The sequence below is a fragment of the Penicillium taxi genome (assembly GCF_028828555.1).
Source record: "Penicillium taxi strain IBT 34144 chromosome Unknown utg000002l_segment0_segment0, whole genome shotgun sequence".
Lineage (NCBI taxonomy): Eukaryota > Fungi > Ascomycota > Eurotiomycetes > Eurotiales > Aspergillaceae > Penicillium > Penicillium taxi.
This window is the reverse complement of record NW_026643204.1, coordinates 1,191,808-1,212,039: the sequence shown is the minus strand read 5'-3', so window position 1 is coordinate 1,212,039 and position 20,232 is coordinate 1,191,808. Positions and strand designations below refer to the sequence as shown.

Genomic DNA, 20,232 nt, shown 5'->3' with positions numbered 1-20,232 from the left:
TCAAACAACCACTACTGCAGCCGCAAGGTCGATATGAGAGAACGGTTCTTGACCACTGAAAAACACCTCTAGAGCCTTTCATTGGACTTCACTTGAGTTAATTTGCGACATTATCTTTGCCATTTTAACCTATATCCTTGATTCTAGATACAAGACGTAGCGATAAGAAGCAAAAAAGGAGCTCCCTCACGTTCAGGGGAACCTAGATAGCATTATCAGAGCTAGTGGAAAACGGAGTGAATTGAAGTGGATTAGATGAAACAAGAAGCTGGGCCTTTACTTCTGAAAATATTTGTCATTATTTGAGTCAATTTCCTCTTCACTAATACATAATTTATACAATTCATGCAGATCTTTTGGACGAACTGTTGGCCCATCTTATCCATCAAAAATTGTCTCTAGCATTAACGGCTAAAATTTTCAGAGAAACCAACTATTTATTCCAAGATAGCTCTCAAAGAGGCTCGGCGTGAGTCACAGAGTGGTCTACGTCGATTACCTGGTCTTTTTTCTCTCTTACCCTGCCACTTCAAAATAAAAGCGATAGATATGAAAAGCACCGTGGCCATAACCGAAAGTCCAAGATATGGTTTTGCACCAATCTTCCAATGAGGTGCTTCAGAGGCAGGGTACGCAGCAATGGGTAGGAATGCAGAAAAGAGGTACGAGAAAAGGGTACCAGTTGCGAAGAGAACAGTTCGAACCTGGGGCTCTTTCTCTAGATAGGCAGATGCCCAGGCGCAAAGAAGCATCGTCGAAACTCTGTTACTGTCAGACACTGTACATCTCTTTGAAACGAAACAAATTAGGGCACTTACGCTCCAACATAGTTAAGATAGTAGCCAGCCATGTAAACGCTCTCCTTTCCTGGTCGAATTATCAAGATGATGAGAGATGTTATGTTGATCACCTAGAATGGCTGAAATTAGTGTCATATGCTCATGCTATGAGAATTTGCAGCGGTTAAGATACCGAGTGTAGAAGTAAAAATGGCAATCGAGTGCCAAGATAATCACTGAAGCCACTGAATAAAAGCTCTGCAACGAGTTGAATTGCCTGACCCACAATTGGCAGGTAATTGAGCATAGCTACAGAGCTGAGCAATGTATTAGTAGGATAATACCAAAAAACAAGAGAACACCTACTATTTAAGAGTTCCATCGGAGTTCTTTAGTGACTTGAGCCATAGGTTGAAATAGTTAGACGGGGCGGTGTTGCCTCCGATAGACCAGGCAACTATGAAAGTTAGCAATGCTCTTCCAGTTAGATCTCCCAGTTGGAGATTGATGGTTTAATTACTTGAGAAGACCCAGATGTGCCAAAATTTGAAGCAACGTAGGAAAGTTTTGGGCGTAATTCCGATTTGGGGATCACGTCCAACTCGGATAATGCGCTCTTTAGCAACCTCTGGACGAACATTAGAAACTTTTCTCAAGTCAAGTAGATAACCAGACTTACCGATATCACGCGGCCTGAGATATATTTTGGCAAGTGGATTAGGCCGATCAGGCTAGCTATTCGTCAGGACAAAGGTTCTGTGAAGTTGCAGAAAGTTTGCTTACAAAACCTGGCAAAAGAACGAAAGCAAGTAGGGCAATGAAAATAGTGCAAACACCCTAAAAAGTTGGTTAGCTTGACTATAAAACCGTGGTGGTAAAGGACTGACATTTATGATGAATGCCCACCTCCAGCCCGCTCGGCCATCAACGCCCTCTAGGTTAGTTGAAAGGGCACCCTGCATTGCGCCAGAAAGCATAGCACCAACTGGCTGTGCAATATTATACAAACTCATCCGAAGAGCCATCTCATGGGGTAGGTACCATTGGCTAGAGTCCAAAAATCATCAATATACGCAATGCGGTTCTGTAGGAGGTTGCCCAGGGACATACCTGATGAGGGTGTTATAACCAGGCCAAGTTGCGCCTTCGAAAAAACCGATCAGGAAGCGAAGACCATATACCTACAGTAGACAAGTTAGTCAAGAAACTGCATTATTGGCTCGTTTCTATTTACCTGTTTTGCAGTGGTTGCTCTAGACAGACAACATGTCAAGATTCCCCATATCACCTAATCTTGTCAATCCTATTTTGATGAAAGTCTTGACTTAATTCACTAACCTCACACGCAGGTAACCAAATTGATGGGCCAATATGGGAGATAATAATGCACGAGGGATACAGCATGACCATATAACCAATGCTGGGTTTCGCTAGAATTAGCTGATGAAGAGCTCAAGATAAAGCGGGAAACATACTTGAAGTACGTTGTAAAGTAGTTTAGCTCATTTCCATACAGATTTAGGTCTGTCTCCATGCCAGATACATAGGCATTACTCTAAAAGTGTCAGGATTCATCATCTTTTTTTCGAGGCTTTAAGAAACGCACAATATTGGTCTGGTCCAGGTACTTGAATGCGTAGCCCAAAAAACCAACGGTTAGAAAACATAGATCCAGGCGCCATACCTATAGTGATCATGTTAGTATCAGATGTCTAAGTATATCATGTGAGATACTCACCAGAGCCCTCTCTTCCTCTGGGCTGGTTTCGGTCACGGAAGTAACAGTTCTAACAGCATCTTTCTCGGGTATCTGTAAGCTCATGTTGGCTATGAAGAACTAAAGCCTTGGAAGCTGATATATTGAATCTTCGAATAAATCATTCTACCGAGTCTACCTTGAGTTTTAAATGCTCGGATAAAGGATTAATTACTAGCTGCCGTGGGGTTATATGGCATCATTGGGGAGCGCGAAGACGTTTTAGTGTACTTTGAACTGTAACAAGCTCCGTCGGAGCAACTTTATGTTGACTTAACATTCAACGTGAACCAGTGAGCTCGAAACAATTAGTAATTGATAACTCTGATTTTTTTCTAAAAAGCCTTTAATAGTCTGAAGACTTCCAATGTCAATTCAAGTGCAAAGTATGGATATTGGCATGAGGGAGGTAAATCACATCATTCTGGTCCGATAAGATGCACTAGCGCGTTAGCAAGCAAATCGATATGTAGAATGCTACCTACTAGCACGAAACTCCATTTGCCTTTATATATCGGAGTGGCTCCGCTGTTAAATTCCCCCTCTTGGACAACCCCCTGCACATTTCGTCATATTTGATGTCAACCTCCTGGATAAATCCAAGCTACCTAGACTTTCAACCGACATCCCTAATTTCCATCATCAATGCACCAAATGGAATTTTTGGTCGTCTAATTCTTGACTATTAGCGGTGTTAGCGGTGATTCTTTTCAGTCTAAGCTAAGGTTTATGTTGACATAGCAAACAAATTACCCCTGCGCAATTTGGAGTTTCGAATAGCATCAAATGCATCGCCAGAAGTGAAGGAATTGCCGCTCATACCAATCTCTCGGTTTAAAATCCTGATCATAATGAAATAACCAGTGCATATTTACAGCGAGTGCCTAAAATCTTACTTATTGCTCTCGGTCACATCTTCAGACCGTGGCTTTCTCTCGAAAGCCCGTACTCTCTATCCCTTCTGGTATTCTCGCATTGAAGCATGAAGCGGGTAGTTTCGCAGATAACAACGGCAACAGCAAAGCAAACCATAACGCTGGTGAAGGCCTGGCCGTATCGTAGTCCAAATTTTCTGATGAAAGTAAGACATTGTATTTGAGTAGCAACAGATTGAACTTCTGTCTAGCAGAAAAAAGGTAAAGGGCGTGGGGCAGACACCCACGTACCGAAAAGCAGTGGGCCTATTATATATCCTACACGGTAGGTCATAAACACACCAGCAGCATATACTGACTTTTTGGTATAGCAGGCAAAGTTGCTATTGCCGAGGGCAATGACCTGGACGTAACATAAACCGAAGAAGGTAACAAGGTAGACGCCGACAAGGCTACCACCGGTATTGGAGCTTGGCAGCTTCCATAGAAGGCAGCATTTGAAAATTACAAGTACACAGGCGGCGGTATAGATATGATGACGGGATTTGGGAATCTTGCGACCCAGGTGCCCGGGTCTTACAGCGGTCATGATTGACATAGCTCCTAAGGGAAAATAGAGCACGAGAGCCAGGAATTTGTCGAAGCCCATACCTTTGATGACGATCGAGACAAATGTGTTGGATGCAGTGCTATCGATACTGCAAAGGCATTGACATCAGTAAGACTGTCCAAAAGTACCAGTTTGTCACAGCCTCACAAATGTAACTACGTTCCAGATGTGCATTTTCAATACCCATGTTGGTTTTGCGTAACCGATGGATAGCCTAAGCGCGCTCTTCCTCTGTAATCCTGGTCGCTGTAGCAGGGCCAGCGGGGAATGAGGCACAAATTACAAAGCGCCAGCAGAATGCGAGGGCTCCGGCGAAGAGGTACATGATACACCAGCCTGCTAGGTTACTTGGAATACTACCAAGGCCGTAGTTGAGAAGAGACGAAATGAGGTTGATGCCGCCACTGTATACCACAGACTGGATCGTACTTAGGTAGAATCTGCTCCTAATTGGAGTAAAACTACGACGTGAGCAACTTGAAAGCCGGGGAAACACCGAACCCGACAAGACCCAAGAAGAATCGATTGATATTTCCAGATCAATTTCATAGATACTATAAACTTCTCTTTTCGCTGACGGCACGGGTTCCGTTTCCATGTACAAATGATGCCGGTAGGTATGTAGACAGCCTTATCAAGGTTCATACACAGACGTTACTCAATTTCCAAGGTTGGGATAGACCGCAAGTACTCATTAGCTAGGTGTATTTTAGACTTTAAGTGACAAGTTTAATTCGAGCTCTTGTCTGTATAATGTCTACGTCATTAGCAATCATGAGAAGCTCTGGAGATACTTTAACGATATATATATATATCTCTCTTTTGGATGTGGGTATTGACATATGAAGGGATGGTATTAGATTCTGATCTTGCAGTCAATTGGGCAACTACATTTTTTGAGACTTGGATTTCCACGTATGATATAGCTTAATTCTGTTCAATATCTCAAATATCACTGCAACTCATACACTGGAAGTTTTGTCTGTTTACCTTGTTGTACCTTCAAATCCTGTCACATCAGTAGCACGCAATAGCGGTTTCACTGGGAGTTAAGGTGACCAGGGCTAGCCTTGGTCCTCTTGGGGCTTCTGGCATCAACTGTGCAATGGCCAAGTTCGTAGTTGTGGCCTTGCTCCATGTTGGAGTCTATTCTCTCACGCTTCACGCCCTGAGAGGATTGGTCGTGGGATTCATTTGGGCCTGAAAATGAGTTCGAATTCCAATCGTTACTAAGTCTCGAGTCCTGTCTGGGCTTTTTGTAGTCCGTTTTTCCGTTCCAATGCTTTCTCGCCATTTTGATCTCATCTGACCTGCCTGGGGCCACATCTTCGCACTGGAGTAACCAGTCAACGTACTCTGGGTATCGAAGCCCTTTGCCATAGCCTTGGCGTTCACCTTCAAATCGGACAGCAGGCAGCAACCCTGTGAATAATCGAAGCTTCTGATGCTCCTCAGAGATTTCCGGCATATCCTCGGCGATCTTCTTCAGATGATCAGCAAAGCTACGGACACGTTGCCATGGTAGCTGCTTCGCTGTATACCAGCTTCGGGCGGCAGACAGCGTCACATGTTCTAAGCCGGCGACGACTTGTTTTGTCCAGTCCTGGAACTCTTTCCAGTTGAGCTTGTGTCCAATGTTCTTCTGATATCGGGAGAAATCGAAGTTCAATGGGCTTTTAAGGCTTCGAATGGCTACAAGTACCATGCTATCGGGGCGACGATTATAGTAGCTTTTATGAGCAGCGAAATTTCGCTCTAAACTTTTGATAAAGAGTTGCTGTTCTGGTAGGCTTCTTCCCTCGAACGGCAGGATGTCCGGGGCTCGAATATCTTCCGGTGTCTTTGATCTCTCTCTGGTCATATGATATGGCTTCGGGGAGCCGACTCGACCTCTATGAGACTCGTTATTCTCTCTTCTCAGGTTCGATCCGGTGTTTTCCAGTCGAGGGACAGCCGGTCCCACAACAGGCTCCACAACAGGCTCATTCATCATTTTTTCCAATTCAGCATTCTTTTGTTGTAAGGCCTTTAGTTTATCGAGGGCCTTCCTTTTTCTTTCCTCTGCCTCAATTCTCTTCTCGATTCTTAGGACCTGGGCTTCCACTGGGTCTTCTTCTGCAAGCTTTTCGGTCGGGGGGAGGAGTGAAGCTGGTCTCTGGGTCGGGGTTGTTCTTGTTGGTGAAAATTCATTTTGAAGCTCGTCTAGGAAACGTCCTGGGCTCCATCTAGGCGCCATGCTCGATCCATTAGCGGAAGCGTAGGTGAGCGGGGTAGTAGTGTCAGCAGAGACTGTGGCCTCTGACACTCCACCGTACAAATTGTGGAACATAGTCTGGGCTTTGAAGCCAAACGATTGGAGGCGATGAAGATTGAATCAAAAACTGAAATAAGACTCAAGAACGCTCATACTGCGAATTAAAGGGAAACACGGTGTGTGATGGAGACTAAACAAAACTGAAATTGGCCCAGTCGATAAGCTTGGGCTAGGTTTGTTCTGTTTGTTCATATCCACTATCGGCGATTAGTCACTATCTGGAAACAAAGCGCATTGTTACCCAAGATCTCAACCATATGCGTTGAGACCTTAAAAGCCCCTTATGACCCAACTTTTAATTTAGCCGTACCAGACCAAATTTCATCAATTTAGACATGTTAAACCGCAAATGACTGCAAATTTAAAGACTTGCGGTTGCGGTTTGCGGTTGTCCGCAAATCTTACCTATTTAGGAAGGTAAATAAAAAGAAATTGGATTCTGAAGGAATCGAACTGCGGTTTCGCTTCTCTATGAAACATCATTGGAATGGTGGGCGTGGCGACTTTGTATTCGACTGATGGCGGTTATATACGTGCGGTTGCGGTTGCGGTTGCGATCATTAACGATTTTGTGATTTTTTGCGATCTACGGTTTGACCACAAATTTGCGATCAGTATTAAGCAAAAAAACTTGCGGTTGCGGTCATTACGATTTTGCGATTTTTTGCAATAGACCGCAGATCGCTTAACATCGCTAGAAATTTAGAAGAACCAGGAGTTCTACTCTTGGTGACCAAGCCTGAAAAGGTTCTTCAGCTCAAAGCAGAAGAAGAGTAAAATTCCCGTGAAATCTAGATCGATATCTCTATTTATGCTTTGATTGGCTAAGCTTACAAGTGCTCTATAATGACGTAGACGACATTTGGATGATGTGAACCTTTAATTGAAAATCTATTTTTACATCATACTCATTCATTCTACGGTGTCCTGGCTTTCAAGGAATGGAGAAACATAATGGGTCTCAACTTTAATGAGAAAACGACTGCGCAGCAGCTGGCCGATATCATTCCGCAAGGCATAGCCATAATCAATCACCAAGATGAATTAGTCTCTGCCAATCGCAGTTTCCGCAGCTTTATTAAATGTTCTAATACAAGCTTCTCCGAGTGTTGGCTACAGTCAGTCCATTCAGATGACCTTGACCGGGTGTCCACTGGCTATCGCGATGCCGTGAAAAATAACCGTCCCCTGCGCATTGAATATCATACACGTGACCAGTACGCAGTGTGGTGTGTAATGACTTTGAATCCCATGGATGAAACAAGTCGAAAGCTGTTTGGTCTTAGTGGCTATGGCTTCATTTGCACTCTTGCGGACATCACCCCCGAGAAAAAAGCCGAAATTTCCCAGCGACGACTCACAAAGGATGCAGAAGAACGCAAGGAACAGCAGGAACGGTTCATCGATATGATCAGTCATGAGATACGAAATCCTCTTTCTGCCATCTTGCATTGTACTGAGGACATCCAAGAGGCGATGCACAATAAAAATAGGGAAGATATCTTGCTGCCAAACATTGCTGAGGCAACTGAGATAATCAGCCTTTGCGTTGAACACCAAAGGAAGATAGTTAGCGACGTGCTTACCTTTTCTAAACTTGATGCATCAATGCTGTCTCTATCGCCGCGAAGAGTATGTATTACAACTTGAGCCTTGTTCCATCATGAAACCAACTCGTCTATAGGTAAAGCCGAAACACCATCTCGCAGCCCCACTGTCTCTGTTTAAACCTGAGCTACGGAGGTACAACATAAAATTTGAATATGTTGCAGACTATTCTTATTCAAACTGTAAAATTGATTGGGTGATGGCCGATCTTGATCGGATGGGCCAAGGTGCGTACCTCCGTCTCGTCTTCCATTATTTTCACCACAAGGTGCACAATCTGACTTGTGTTATTGAACAGTGCTTATAAATATTATTTCAAATGCGATCAAATTTACTACCAAGTCAAACAATGACAGAAGGATACGTGTCTCTATTGGAGCTTCAACTGAACGCCCGCCATCCTATCCACCAAACGTTGTATTCTTTGATCCGAGCAAGGAGGCACTCCGCGTTGACGTGACAGACACAGCTGAATGGGGGCTGGTCAGATCGCATACATTATGGTCGCTGTCAAGGATACAGGAATTGGCATTAGTGATCATGCCCAGAAACGGTTGTTTGAACGATTCAATCAGGCGACCCCGAAGACAGAAATGACATATGGTGGTTCTGGCCTTGGTCTCAATGTTAGCAGAAAAATTTGTCAACTACATGGTGGGGAGATTGGTGTGAGTTCCAAGGAGGGAGAAGGAAGTACATTCGGCTTCTTTTTCAAAGTGCGTCGAAGCTTTGATGCATGCAAGGAAGACAACAACCACGACACCTTAAAGCTCGACAAGTTATGTCGCGATATCCAGATACTTGGCCAAGAGTTAGCTGGAGACGATCGATCGACAAAAGAAATATCTATTCCTAAAGATCCTCCAATGGCCAATATCGATGAGCTAAAATCTGGCGCTCCCCGTGATGGGAGAACGAATCATACCGCCAAGATAGCTCATCAGGTTGACAACAACAACGACAATCATGAAAGCGAGTCACGGCCCCAAGATGACGCAAATTCTTGTCGGCGCATTCTTGTGGTGGAGGACAACGTTATCAATAGAAAGGTTTTGTCAAAGAAGCTGAAGGCTTTGGGATTTCACATTACAGAGGCAAGTAATGGTCAAGAGGCATTGGATTTAACCCGATATGACACATTTGACTGTATCCTCATGGACCAAGAAATGCCTGTGATGGATGGTAATACGGCAACCACGAAGATCCGGGAATTGGAGAAGAAAAGTGGTACATATACTCCCGTGTTAGGAGTGACTGCGAATGTCAGAAAAACACAACAAACCGAAATGCTTGACGCCGGGATGGACGATATTATACACAAGCCTTACAGCACCGATCATATTCTGGAGAAAATCCATAATCTAGTGGGGGTAACGAGCAAAGGGAAAGTTTCTCGATGACTGCAACGACACCAGTCTGACTACTAAACTTTCCACTAAAGGCCGTCTTAGACTGACTGGCGGTGGTATAATATGGCTGAAATGGCGAGATGGCTTGATCGCAGCAACATTAGATTGACTTAATGAAGCACTTTTTCATTTCTGCGTGGTAAAAGAAAAAACCACTCGACTTGAAGAACTACTTGAGCATTCATGGGCGATAAATCTTGGAATTATTGTGAACCTAGTCAACCTGGACTCAACCTTACAAATCAGGCTAGTAGGTCATCGCTTCCTCATGATTTCGGATTACTGGCACCCCTGTATGTTATATTTGCGCTTTGAGGGTATCTAAACCGCTAAGTAGTATAGGGAATCAGCTTTGTTTTGCCGCCGTATCCAACTTTGTCACTCTTCTCGTCCAAGCACCCAACAGACAGCATACATTCCTAAATGTATGGACCAATACACTTCAATTCCAGCACAGCAAGGTTTGATGGTAGAGATTTTAAGCACCGCAGATCGCAAATGACCGCAACCACGACCGCAAGTCTTTAAATTTGCGGACATTTGTGGTTTAACATCAAATAAGACTGCTTTCTCCTTACCAGTGAGCGCATATGCATCCGCTTGGCCTCACCCAGTATTGCGGTAGTGAATGATCCAAATCTTTCACCTAATCTTATTCTTCGGATCAGATATTCCGAATATCTACTGAGTAGCCAAAAAGCATTCAAGTACAGAGGAAAGAAATCGAGTTACTTCCCCTTCTCTAATACTCTAATTGGCTCCTTTGCTGACAAAATAGCGAACTGCGTCCTCTTTTTCTAGTTCACATGCTCTATGCAGAGGTGTTCCGAGGCCCATAAACTGGAATAATGCCCAAGAAGGGTAGTCTTCGTAAATGGTTGCATAGTTACGGCATTGTTGCAAGCTTCTAGCACTTCAATATTCCTTCCGTAATTCTTCCATAGTTTGTCAGACTTCCACTGATTAGCAGCTTTCACGACAAAAAAGGTATAGCTGCGAGGAAAGGAATGAAACATTAGATTCAGTTTTACGGAATAAGCCATATAGTCCAGGAGAAGGATTCAAGTAGATTGGTTCGCCAAATACAAAGGTATCACACAAATACATGGAATATGCACATTTCCCGATAGGAATCTTCGAAATCTTTGCCATAATGAGTTTTGGACCTAAAACAGGTACAATTTGCATTTCGAGTTCCTTAAACTTTTAAAAAATTAGTCATTAAGATTGTGTAGGGTAGCACCTGTTGTCCTTCTTTCACCATTCACTTGACTCTCACCTTCATCTTACTACAACCTCGCATCCCACTTTGTTCATCTATATTCTTGTCACAAAAGCAACTTTCTTGATCATGTCTGAACCCACCAGAATTAAGAAGGAAGACCCAATGATCCCCAGGCCCCCTTTGACGTTGGAGGACATAATCGCCGGACTACAGTCTCTTGCCGATCTCACAAGCCTTCAATCCTGCAACGCTGGTCGGGCTCGTAATATCGCAAAAATAATCGAACTATACCAGAGCGGACAGCGCACCATAGAGGACAAGATCTGGGTTCTTGGTGGAGAATCCGTGAGCGAGGAAGTTGCAAAAGCATCTAAAAAGACCTACCTCTACGTATGTTCGATCCAAAAAGTGCTTATTCAACTTCCCTAATATAGAGTAGTTTCAAGGTTCTGCCGCCCAACAACTGCAGCAACTCGCTTTTAGAAAGCCTTCATACGGTCCCGGTCAATATAATCAGTGGCGTCATGAGGTAAGAAATTTTCCTTTCTTTTTGAGGCTTTGCATCTGATACTCAGAGTATCAGCTTCAAGCTCAAATGCGTTCACCTTCGGTGTTCAACAGAGGCAACAGCGCCGAGAAAAAAAAGAAAGACATTTGAGAAATGTATAATAAGATATCCATGGATGTGGCAGAAGAAAGTTGAATTTTGCTAATCTTAGAGAAGGTACTGTAGCAAAGAAGTACCTCATGAGAATGAAGGCAATTGAGGGAGATTTCAAGAAATCAAGATGTAGGCATACTTCTGAGATCTACTAAATATTTATTTATTTACTTAGTACTTTTATAGTTATTACTTCGAAGTACCCGTACCCGTACCCAATCGGAACGGGTAATTACCTCATCTATTTTCCCGCGTTCGCGTTTCCCAAATACCCTCTGCTGGATATGACCTCCTTCAACAGTCGCAGGCATGTCCTGCCCAGAATTACCCGATGAATCCTACTCTAGTGATTACTCTGATTTTGCTACAGACGAAGAAGAGCTTCTGACAGAATTACTCACCCAAGTTTCAAAACGCGCGATTGAGAGTGGCTCTCTACCTACCACATTAACTCGCCAGATAAGCTCACAAGAAAATACATCTACGTCAATTGAACTCACTGATATTGAATCCCCACGACCATCAGTACTTACAGCCCATATCGTTGATATTGAGGATGGCATTGAGGGTACACCAAGCAGCAGGCTTCCAAAAGTTTTGGGCCGGGAGAAGCCTCGTTCACTATGGAGGCAGTCGAGTCAACATTCCTGGCTGGGACAGCCGAATCCACACAATACGTTGTCTCGGGACCCAAGTAATAGCGCAAACTACACAAACTCCTCCGGCTTTGGTATGATTCTCCCGTTACATGATTTGATTACACGTTGAAAATCTTGAATTTGCACTCAGACTGATATGTTGATAATCGAAGCGTTTAGTAGAGCACCCTAGCTCAACCGAAGGTCGAGAACGAGAACGAGAGCGCTGCACCATACGCGAGGGCGAATGGACGCAGAATACGCAAGCGCTACCAACGGAGGATCCTCGATCTCCCGTGGAACGTTTCCGGCGCCCCCCAAACAAGGCATTCTCCGTCACAGACTTGGTATCCCCTGCATGGTGTGAACTGCAGTATTGGTATACCCTGACAAAACATGGGAGAAAAAGAAGGACGGCTGCTATGAAGAAGGGTAGCAGTGTGCACAAGTCACTAGAGGATGAGATTTATACCACGGTTCCTGTGGATATCACTACTAAGGAGGATGCCTGGGCGCTCAGAATCTGGAATGTAATCCAAGGACTGCGTCTGTTGCGTGAATATGGAATCACGCGCGAGCTGGAAGTTTGGGGCGTGATTGACGGTGAGCTAGTCAATGGGGTCATTGATCAGTTGTCATACGAATGTCCTGACTTAGAGCTTGAGGCTACGGCCTCTGGGTTTTATGCCGATGCGGCCTCATCGCGAGATGCTTTGCCGGAGTACCAGATGTCCTTGTCGGACTTCCTATTATCCGAATCTCAGGGTGGGATAAAACTTTCAGACCTGGGCAAGCAAGAAAAACTCGAAGACGTCGATCCTCAGGAGTCTATCCAAGAATCTGCCCCAGACCTATATGCGTTACCTCGGATATATATCACAGATGACAAAACGAAGGCCAATCGCTCTCTTCCTACGGTAAAGAGCACGGGATTCCGTCCTACTCTGCTCCAACTACACCTTTATTACCATATGCTCAATCGCCTCATTACGAGCGACGATGTGACAATGGATATCCTTGCAGCGCGATATCACCTTAACCAGCATCGCCCTTTTACCGACGCCTTCATCTCCGAAGTAGGCGGGTTGAACGATGAATTCTTCGATGCGTGTTCCTCTCCACAGGCTGATTGGCAAGATATTTCCGATTCACAAGATTTAAACACGTCATCACCTGACCCGAAAATACCGTCTAGTCCATTAAAAGCCAGTCAAGATTCAACCACCATTCTTGTAGATAACGGTAACTTATCCAGCCTATGGAGCTATATGAAAGATCAGCTCCGCTTGACTTTCATCCCTTCAATGTCAGAGTCACGGGATATTGCACCATCTATTCCAGCACCCACTCAGCCAACAATGCTTGAAGAATATACAACCCTCCTTTCTCCTGTTCTCACAGCACGTTATCTATCCTCGGCAGCTTCAGCAGACACTCAATCTCGGCTTCTTGGGAGCAGGTCCTTCCTTTTTGATCCAAATAATATGTCGTCCTATGTCAACGATCAGATGGAGTGGTGGCGTGGCCAGCGCGATCCCCGAGGCGTTAATATTGCCGATGCTTGGAAATGTCGTATCTGTGACTTTCAAGATGATTGTTCCTGGCGTCAAGAACGAGAGCTCCAATATTTGAGACGGAATAGAGTCTAAAAAATTTGTGTCTTATCGGCATTAATCACACCCTCCGTCGACTCGTTGTATATTCATAGCTATTGTTCATAATCTAGACAGACTCTCTCATACCCTCAAACTTTACTTGATATTCAGTTGCAAATATGGCTCTCACTTGGGTAATTCCCCCTGACTATCTCAGAATGGATACTTTCGTTCATTTCCCTCCACATCTAACCCATCCGCAACCTGTTCAGCATGCTTTCGATCCAGGTATTCTAAAAGGACCTCCTGAAATCTATCTCTCCCCTTATACCGAGAAACATCATCCCCCCAACTGCGAATACCAGACGCCAACCGCCCAGGCACATGTGGCTCTTGAGAAATACCCATAACAGGTTCAAAATAAGTACGAATAGTAAAGACCACAGCCCCAGACCTCGGAAGCCGTCGCAAGGACTGCCGCTCCGAGCGGAAAAAATGATGCTCAATAGCTTTGTTCTTCTCAGCTGAGTTAAAAGATGGCGACGGCGAATCTTCCGAGCCGAGGCTATAAGACCACGCCACACAATCATCAACCTGGATGAAGTAGTTGTTTCGTACGACGGGCTCTTCGGGCTTTAATCGGCGGAACAAGCTCATCATTCCTCGCTCTAGCTTCTCGCGATACTGCGGCACGTCGCCGGATATGTGGATTTCTGATAGTCGCATGCCGAATTTGTCTCGTAGCCGCCAGAAGCCCGCGAGGAGAATTGCACCTGCTAGTAAGTAGTACTCTCCATCTGGGCGCTCAATCATCAGCGCTAGATCGTCTTGGACTAGTCTGGCTGCTGTTGCCATTGGATCTTCGGGGAGCGGACGTTGAGTTATGTTGAAGGTCTCACTTGTTACGGTGTTCCTTATTCCTGTCGGAGTCTTTTTGAACATTGTTGGGTATCTTTCAGGAAGATATTCACATCTGATCTTCTGGTTAGTGCTTTGAGCGTGAGAGGGAAGGCTGTCGCTTACAGTTCTTCTAACAGTTCGATTGCCCCGTCCATCGCTTCAGGTGCTGTGCGACAGCACTTCTCGCCACGTTCTTCTATCCGTCTTGCTTTGTCGGCATGGTATTGAAGATATTTGTTGTCAAGCTCTAGATGCAGAATGGCCTGTCAGATTATATTCGAGTGGGGTTTCTTACTGCATTCTTACCGATCCATTCATCCCATTTCATGCGTCTCAAACCCATCGTCTGGAAAAAGTTTCTATCGGAAACGATGAGAAGATGTGTTGAGAATACAATAGTAATGTAATCACTTACGGGGCATATCGAAACGGTCTATATGGGATTGGCTTCGAAGTATGAACATTCCAGTCAGGGTAAGGGGATGCCGTCGGCCTCTTAAAATCAGACGGAATCCATTCTACATGAGAACGTCGAGGGTTAACGTGCATCCAAAGGCTCAAAATAAAACAACTGAGAAAAGGGTGCCTACCACCAAGCTTCCTTTCGACTTTCTCTTTGACCGGACTCGACGAAATTCCTATTGTTTCGGAGGGCTTCTTCCTCCGAGATATGGCAATCGCGATGCATATGCATATATTCAGAATTAAAAAGCCGCTCACTAATTTGTAGGGAATTGCGGACAGGATGGATGACCAGAGTGGTGTTGTCGTCATTACTCTGGAAACTGGAGGGGTATATGAAGCCGCAAGGAGGCACAAAAAGGACGCTTGTTTGCTATGTAAGGGATGTAGAATCTAACACTGTATTAAGGGAATTACATAGAGGCAAGAAAGTGAAGACCTTTCTTATAAATGTAGACGTATTAGAGTAGTGATTGCCCTCGGAACCATGGAACGGGATTTAATCATATCTAATCTCAAAACTCACGCGGGCTTCCGCTTTTGTCAAGCCGATACGACATAAATCTTTATCGGACTGACGTGGCGTTAACTAGCCTTGGAAGCCAATGTCCCCTCCACATCACCGTTCAAGCTACGTCTATTGTACAAGAATGCGTCGGACCAGAACGTGCCGGAAAATATCATATTATATACATCGACCGCATCTGTGCCACCCCTCACACAGTCCTCTTCAGCTCCGGCATAAGTACTATTCATTTCCAACAAACAACGGATCCCAAAGTCCCGGATATGCATTGCTCGGTTAAATACCAAAAATAATCTCCCAACTATACAAGATATAGTGACATTGCCTGACTCAGCAACAGACTCACTGATGAATTTCCAGCAACCAGTTTTCCAGCCCTTGCAGTTCATACACGCAGATTTTGTAGTGAGCAATTTCTAAATTGAAACTTGTTGTCCATGCCCCCAAGAAGAAAGCCAATGATCTTGGAGAAGTCCCATGCAGTTGCTCGTTTTTCTGGTTCCGACTGAAGCATTCCTTGGGCAAATTCAATAAACAGACGTTGTTCTTTCCCCGAAGGACTAGAAGGTAACCATGAGATAGTGTAAATTAATGGAAATGAACTACCAGAGATATCTGTAATGATACCTAGGGAGTAGTCATATTTGGCGAAGAACTAACACTATTGTACAATTTTGTCGTTTGCTCGCCGCTGGAGAAGGCAGTACTGGCCCCATTTTCGCTGCAGGGAATCAGGAATAAAGGAAAGACCGGGGACCCATATTAGGCGTCCTATTAAACTGGTCTGGGTTGCATCTAAGAAGCTTGCGCACTGGAGGGTTTCCCATTGCGAATCGTCCAGGATGTAGTGAGGTTCGAGCTCAGTTGCCTCGCGGCCTGGGAAATAAGAGTCGACCAAGAAAGCGCACTCTGAAACATCAATCTGTATTTTCAAATGAGAATGGTAAAAAAGCCAAAGACGGGTGGTATTTGCTTACATATTTGGTGGGATCTTCAATATTGAGATCGTTCATACCAGATGGGATCTGTGAAGCACCCTCTAAGCGGTCCAGATAGCTTGGCGCATCTGGAAACTCGCCTGGAAGGAGACCTCGGAACTCGCTCCTGATAAATTTGGCGTGCATATTGTGTGGCAAGAAGTATGATGAAGGGAATCGATACCATTCTTTGCCAAGACAGACAGAGGTTCCTGTCTGCGACACATTCACCTGCTGCAATGGCTGGAGAACATTCAAGGGGGCATTGTAAGCTGTAATCATTCCAAAGCTGCGCAGCATACCGGCATGGACAGCTGCCAGGATGATTGACACAACCGCGATTAACCTGATATCTACCGGAATACGGCTGACTGTGCGATTTGAATAGCTAGATCCAAGGTAGGCAAGGATAAGGTGACATGAAAGAGCGGCGTTGAGGGCCAGGAAGGGATAGGCTGGATACATAAACCGTTCTTCCTTGTGAGGCTGAAGGGTAAATATTCCAAGCCACATATAGAAAGGCGCGACCAATGCGATAGACCGCCCGAACCTTTGTATGGAAGTAGACTTGAGGTGAAAGAGCACTTGGATGAGAAGAAGTGGCGCCGACAAGAGCGCTAGGACGAACCAGATGTTGAAGTTCAAGAGTAGGTTTCGAATGTAGAAAGTCCAGGGTTCAGTGCCGAAAATATCGGGGCCTTTACCTTCACCACCGAAGATATTGTAGGCGACAATATTCCAGGGTACCAGAACGACCTGACGGAAGAAGGCGTAGTCGATGGCCACTTCAAGGATCTGTGACTTGTTTCAGCCAAATGTTACTCATTTGTCAAATTTTCTTGACTTACCATGATATAGAGACATCTCATACCACCATCAAAGATAGCATACAAGACAGATCCCAAGGATCTTGAAATACAACCAATGATGATTTCCTCAACCAGAAGAGGTAGGATGAGAGCACCAGCGAATGGCCAGCCAACAATTGCACCCAGACCGAACCACATGATTCCCTGAGCTGTTTTCGGTCCACCTTTTATGTTCAAAAAAGCAGCCAAGCCAAGCATAGAGGTACACATGGTAAATGTGGAGGGTAAAAATCCAGTAGCAGCATGGAATGTACCAGGGCTGAAGATGACAATCGTGATGAACAAGACACCGATCCGAGGATTGAGAGATCGGCATATGGCAGAATATAGACGTGTTTGGCATGCTGCACAGAAGAACGCAAGGAATAGACGGATCACATAGAATTGAGCACTCTTGCTCTCAAGAAATGTTGATGCTAGCTTTCCCACTGCAGCGTGAAGCGACACGTACAGCCAGCTCCGGATAGAGTAGACTGGGGAGTACTCCCATGTCTGCAGTCCATAACCATGCTGAAGATAATGCGCGGGCTCCCAGAAGTTAAAGACCTCGTCACAATCTTGAATGGGAGCATATAGTGCAGCGAGTCCATTTGATATGAGACATAAGTATAGAATGATGTTCAGAGGGACGAAGAAAGGCGAAGGTCTAGAGAAATTTAATCTTTTTAGCTTCAATTGGTAACTATAAACATCACAGGACAAGCATACTGTGCCTTAGAGGGAGGAGTACGAGGAGTGTACTCAGTCTCCGCCTTGTCTGCCATACTGCGTGTTGGCAAGATCAAAGTTGTGGCGCTATGGCGATAGCGATAACGATAACGAGCTTGACCGCCGCGGCAGATCTGAAAAAAAAAAAAAAGATCCCGTTCATTTTTTTTTTTAATTACAACATAACCTCTCTCTTTTTTCTGGTTTAGTCTTTTCCTTCTTCGACGATTGACAAACAATTTATTACAAAAGATCCTACCGTTTCAGGCAATAGAGATTCCTCGACATCGCCCTTCATGACCGACCCCGTCGCAAACACTCCAGATGATGGTAGTGATTTCTATAATACTCCTGTAAACCCTGGAACTCCCATAACAGGCACTCAAACTTCTTTACCTGCAACACAACCGGCTGTCTCTTCGAAAATGGCCCCGATAATCCCAGGACTCGGTCTTGTCGGCCCAAACGACCAATATGCGAGAGAGCAGCCAGCGCAAACCACTACAATTAAGCAAGAACCGGACGCGATAGTTTCCAATGAGGAACATGGCACAGATCTCAAGATGAAGGAAACTGGTACAGAAATAAAGATGGAGGACCTGGGAGAAGCGGTTACGCAACAGCTGAGCGAGACGACAATCAAGCAAGAACGCGGCACTGAGCAAGGCGAAGCAATGGAGATCGATCAGAACACTACCGAGGCTAAAAATGTGAAAGTTGCAGACGGAGTACCGGCTGAACAAGATGGCGTTGAAATCAAGGAAGAAGAACACCCAGAATGGGAGGTTGACTCCTCTCCCTACGAATCATCTTCCGACAGCTCGAGTTCATCCGATTCAGATGACAGTGACGATGAAGATTACCCAATTCTCAGCCCTGAGGAGCAGGCACGTATTCTCATGATGGCTGAAGCTGGCTCTGACGACGAAGGTGACAGCAAGGGCAAAACTGGCGGACAAATTCGTTCAGCTCACGAGGTTGACGAGGTTTTGCCAATCCCAGACGTCAAAATAACACCTGAAATGGAAGTCGTATACCTGGGAAAGGTTCAAGCGGCCATTGATAATGCGGTTCTTATCGAGGCGAATACCTCGGGTGAATATCAGGTTCTCGAGTCTGGCTCTTTACTCTGTACTGCGGAGCGCCAGCTCCTGGGTGTTGTGGCGGAGACTCTTGGACGAGTAGAGAATCCATTGTATACACTCATGTATGCGACCGCTGAAGAGGCTCAGGAGAAGGGTGTGGTTAAAGACCTACCTGTTTACTACGTTGTGAAGCACTCTACATTTGTCTTTACTCAGCCGCTGAAGGGTCTTAAGGGAAGCGATGCCTCAAACTTCCATGACGAGGAAGTTGCTGAAGACGAAATCGAATTCTCTGATGATGAAGCTGAGGCTGACTACAGAAAGAAGTTGAAGCAGAAGCGACAGGAAAGAAAAGAAGCTAAAGACGGTGCCTTGAAAAAGCGAGGACCCGCCGGACCCTCCAAGCTTGGCCACAATGAACTCAACTACGATGAGGAAGCTGGACAGGATGGATACACGCCTCTTTCACGCCCGACTAATCTCCATGAGATGATGGGCGTGCGCGAGGCACCAGTTGAAGGGTCTGACCGGACTCCCAGCTTCCGTGGTGGAAGAGGTCGTGGTCGGGGTTCTGATCGTGGCCGAGGTGGACGCGGTAGAGGAAGCGGTGGACGAGGAGGGGCATGGGAGCGAGACCAGGAGCGTCGATCTCACCCTCAACAAGGAGGCAACTCATCATATGGACAGCCAGCCGCGGCTCCTCAACCCCAGCCTGCAGAATACTCTCAGCATCCTTGGATGCAAGGACAGCAACAACAGCCCGATCAGGCTATGCCTCAGAATTTTGCTGGTTACCAGCAGTTTGCGCCGCAGCAGCAGATGCAGTATCCCCAGGGACAATTCCCATTTCAATTTCCCTTTCAGCAAGGGTTTGTGCAGCCATTCCAGCCCATTCCAACGGGTGCTCATATCAACCCTCTTTTCCTGGCTGCACTACAACAACAACAGCAGCAGCAGCAACCTGGACAATCGCAACCTTTGCAACCTCTTCAACAGCAACAGTTCGACCAGGTTAAAGCCCAGCTGGATCTTCTACGGAGCTTGAGCAATGGAAACCAGGGGCCTCCACCTTCTTAAATTTCAGCTTTAGAACTTTAGTCAACAGGAGCTTTTGCACCAAAATTTTGCATCGGGATCGGAGTTTTCTATAGGGGATATAAAAGCTTTACGACAGTCTTATTTGGTTTTCAGCATCAGTTCAACTAAGACAAATTGAGCATTCCGATATTTCGCTG

General features: G+C 45.3%; 9 protein-coding genes across 9 annotated transcripts; 4 read left to right on the top strand and 5 right to left on the bottom strand.

The window, feature by feature from the left end:
- Positions 1-404: 404 nt before the first annotated feature.
- Positions 405-2,601, bottom strand: N7495_002378 (uncharacterized protein; the record flags this gene model as incomplete). Its single annotated transcript, XM_057205047.1, has 14 exons — positions 405-433; positions 521-762; positions 819-910; positions 973-1,096; positions 1,146-1,236; positions 1,300-1,407; positions 1,459-1,510; positions 1,563-1,616; positions 1,667-1,826; positions 1,890-1,960; positions 2,014-2,032; positions 2,255-2,334; positions 2,386-2,463; positions 2,518-2,601. The coding sequence occupies 14 exons, from the start codon at positions 2,599-2,601 to the stop codon at positions 405-407; spliced, it is 1,284 nt and encodes a 427-aa protein (XP_057065654.1).
- Positions 2,602-3,444: 843 nt separating this feature from the next.
- Positions 3,445-4,207, bottom strand: N7495_002377 (uncharacterized protein; the record flags this gene model as incomplete). The annotated part of the gene is given in 3 exon segments (XM_057205046.1): positions 3,445-3,657; positions 3,694-4,108; positions 4,125-4,207. The coding sequence occupies 3 exon segments, from the start codon at positions 4,205-4,207 to the stop codon at positions 3,445-3,447; spliced, it is 711 nt and encodes a 236-aa protein (XP_057065653.1).
- Positions 4,208-5,059: 852 nt separating this feature from the next.
- Positions 5,060-6,349, bottom strand: N7495_002376 (uncharacterized protein; the record flags this gene model as incomplete). Its single annotated transcript, XM_057205045.1, has 1 exon — positions 5,060-6,349. The coding sequence occupies one exon, from the start codon at positions 6,347-6,349 to the stop codon at positions 5,060-5,062; it is 1,290 nt and encodes a 429-aa protein (XP_057065652.1).
- Positions 6,350-8,415: 2,066 nt separating this feature from the next.
- On the top strand, positions 8,416-9,342 carry N7495_002375 (response regulator; the record flags this gene model as incomplete). The annotated part of the gene is made up of 1 exon (XM_057205044.1): positions 8,416-9,342. One exon carries the CDS (start codon positions 8,416-8,418, stop codon positions 9,340-9,342), a length of 927 nt encoding a protein of 308 aa, XP_057065651.1.
- A 1,360-nt stretch (positions 9,343-10,702) lies between these two features.
- On the top strand, positions 10,703-11,005 carry N7495_002374 (uncharacterized protein; the record flags this gene model as incomplete). The annotated part of the gene is made up of 1 exon (XM_057205043.1): positions 10,703-11,005. The coding sequence occupies one exon, from the start codon at positions 10,703-10,705 to the stop codon at positions 11,003-11,005; it is 303 nt and encodes a 100-aa protein (XP_057065650.1).
- A 541-nt stretch (positions 11,006-11,546) lies between these two features.
- N7495_002373 (exonuclease V) lies at positions 11,547-13,524 on the top strand (the record flags this gene model as incomplete). Its single annotated transcript, XM_057205042.1, has 2 exons — positions 11,547-11,967; positions 12,059-13,524. The coding sequence occupies 2 exons, from the start codon at positions 11,547-11,549 to the stop codon at positions 13,522-13,524; spliced, it is 1,887 nt and encodes a 628-aa protein (XP_057065649.1).
- Positions 13,525-13,683: 159 nt separating this feature from the next.
- Positions 13,684-15,144, bottom strand: N7495_002372 (heme-dependent oxidative N-demethylase family protein; the record flags this gene model as incomplete). Its single annotated transcript, XM_057205041.1, has 4 exons — positions 13,684-14,443; positions 14,494-14,617; positions 14,677-14,716; positions 14,833-15,144. 4 exons carry the CDS (start codon positions 15,142-15,144, stop codon positions 13,684-13,686), a joined length of 1,236 nt encoding a protein of 411 aa, XP_057065648.1.
- Positions 15,145-16,019: 875 nt separating this feature from the next.
- Positions 16,020-17,968, bottom strand: N7495_002371 (dolichyl-P-Man:Man(6)GlcNAc(2)-PP-dolichol alpha-1,2-mannosyltransferase; the record flags this gene model as incomplete). The annotated part of the gene is made up of 4 exons (XM_057205040.1): positions 16,020-16,280; positions 16,336-17,130; positions 17,184-17,850; positions 17,913-17,968. 4 exons carry the CDS (start codon positions 17,966-17,968, stop codon positions 16,020-16,022), a joined length of 1,779 nt encoding a protein of 592 aa, XP_057065647.1.
- A 240-nt stretch (positions 17,969-18,208) lies between these two features.
- On the top strand, positions 18,209-20,074 carry N7495_002370 (RNA-binding snoRNP assembly protein NAF1; the record flags this gene model as incomplete). Its single annotated transcript, XM_057205039.1, has 1 exon — positions 18,209-20,074. The coding sequence occupies one exon, from the start codon at positions 18,209-18,211 to the stop codon at positions 20,072-20,074; it is 1,866 nt and encodes a 621-aa protein (XP_057065646.1).
- Between the last annotated feature and the right edge of the window lie 158 nt (positions 20,075-20,232).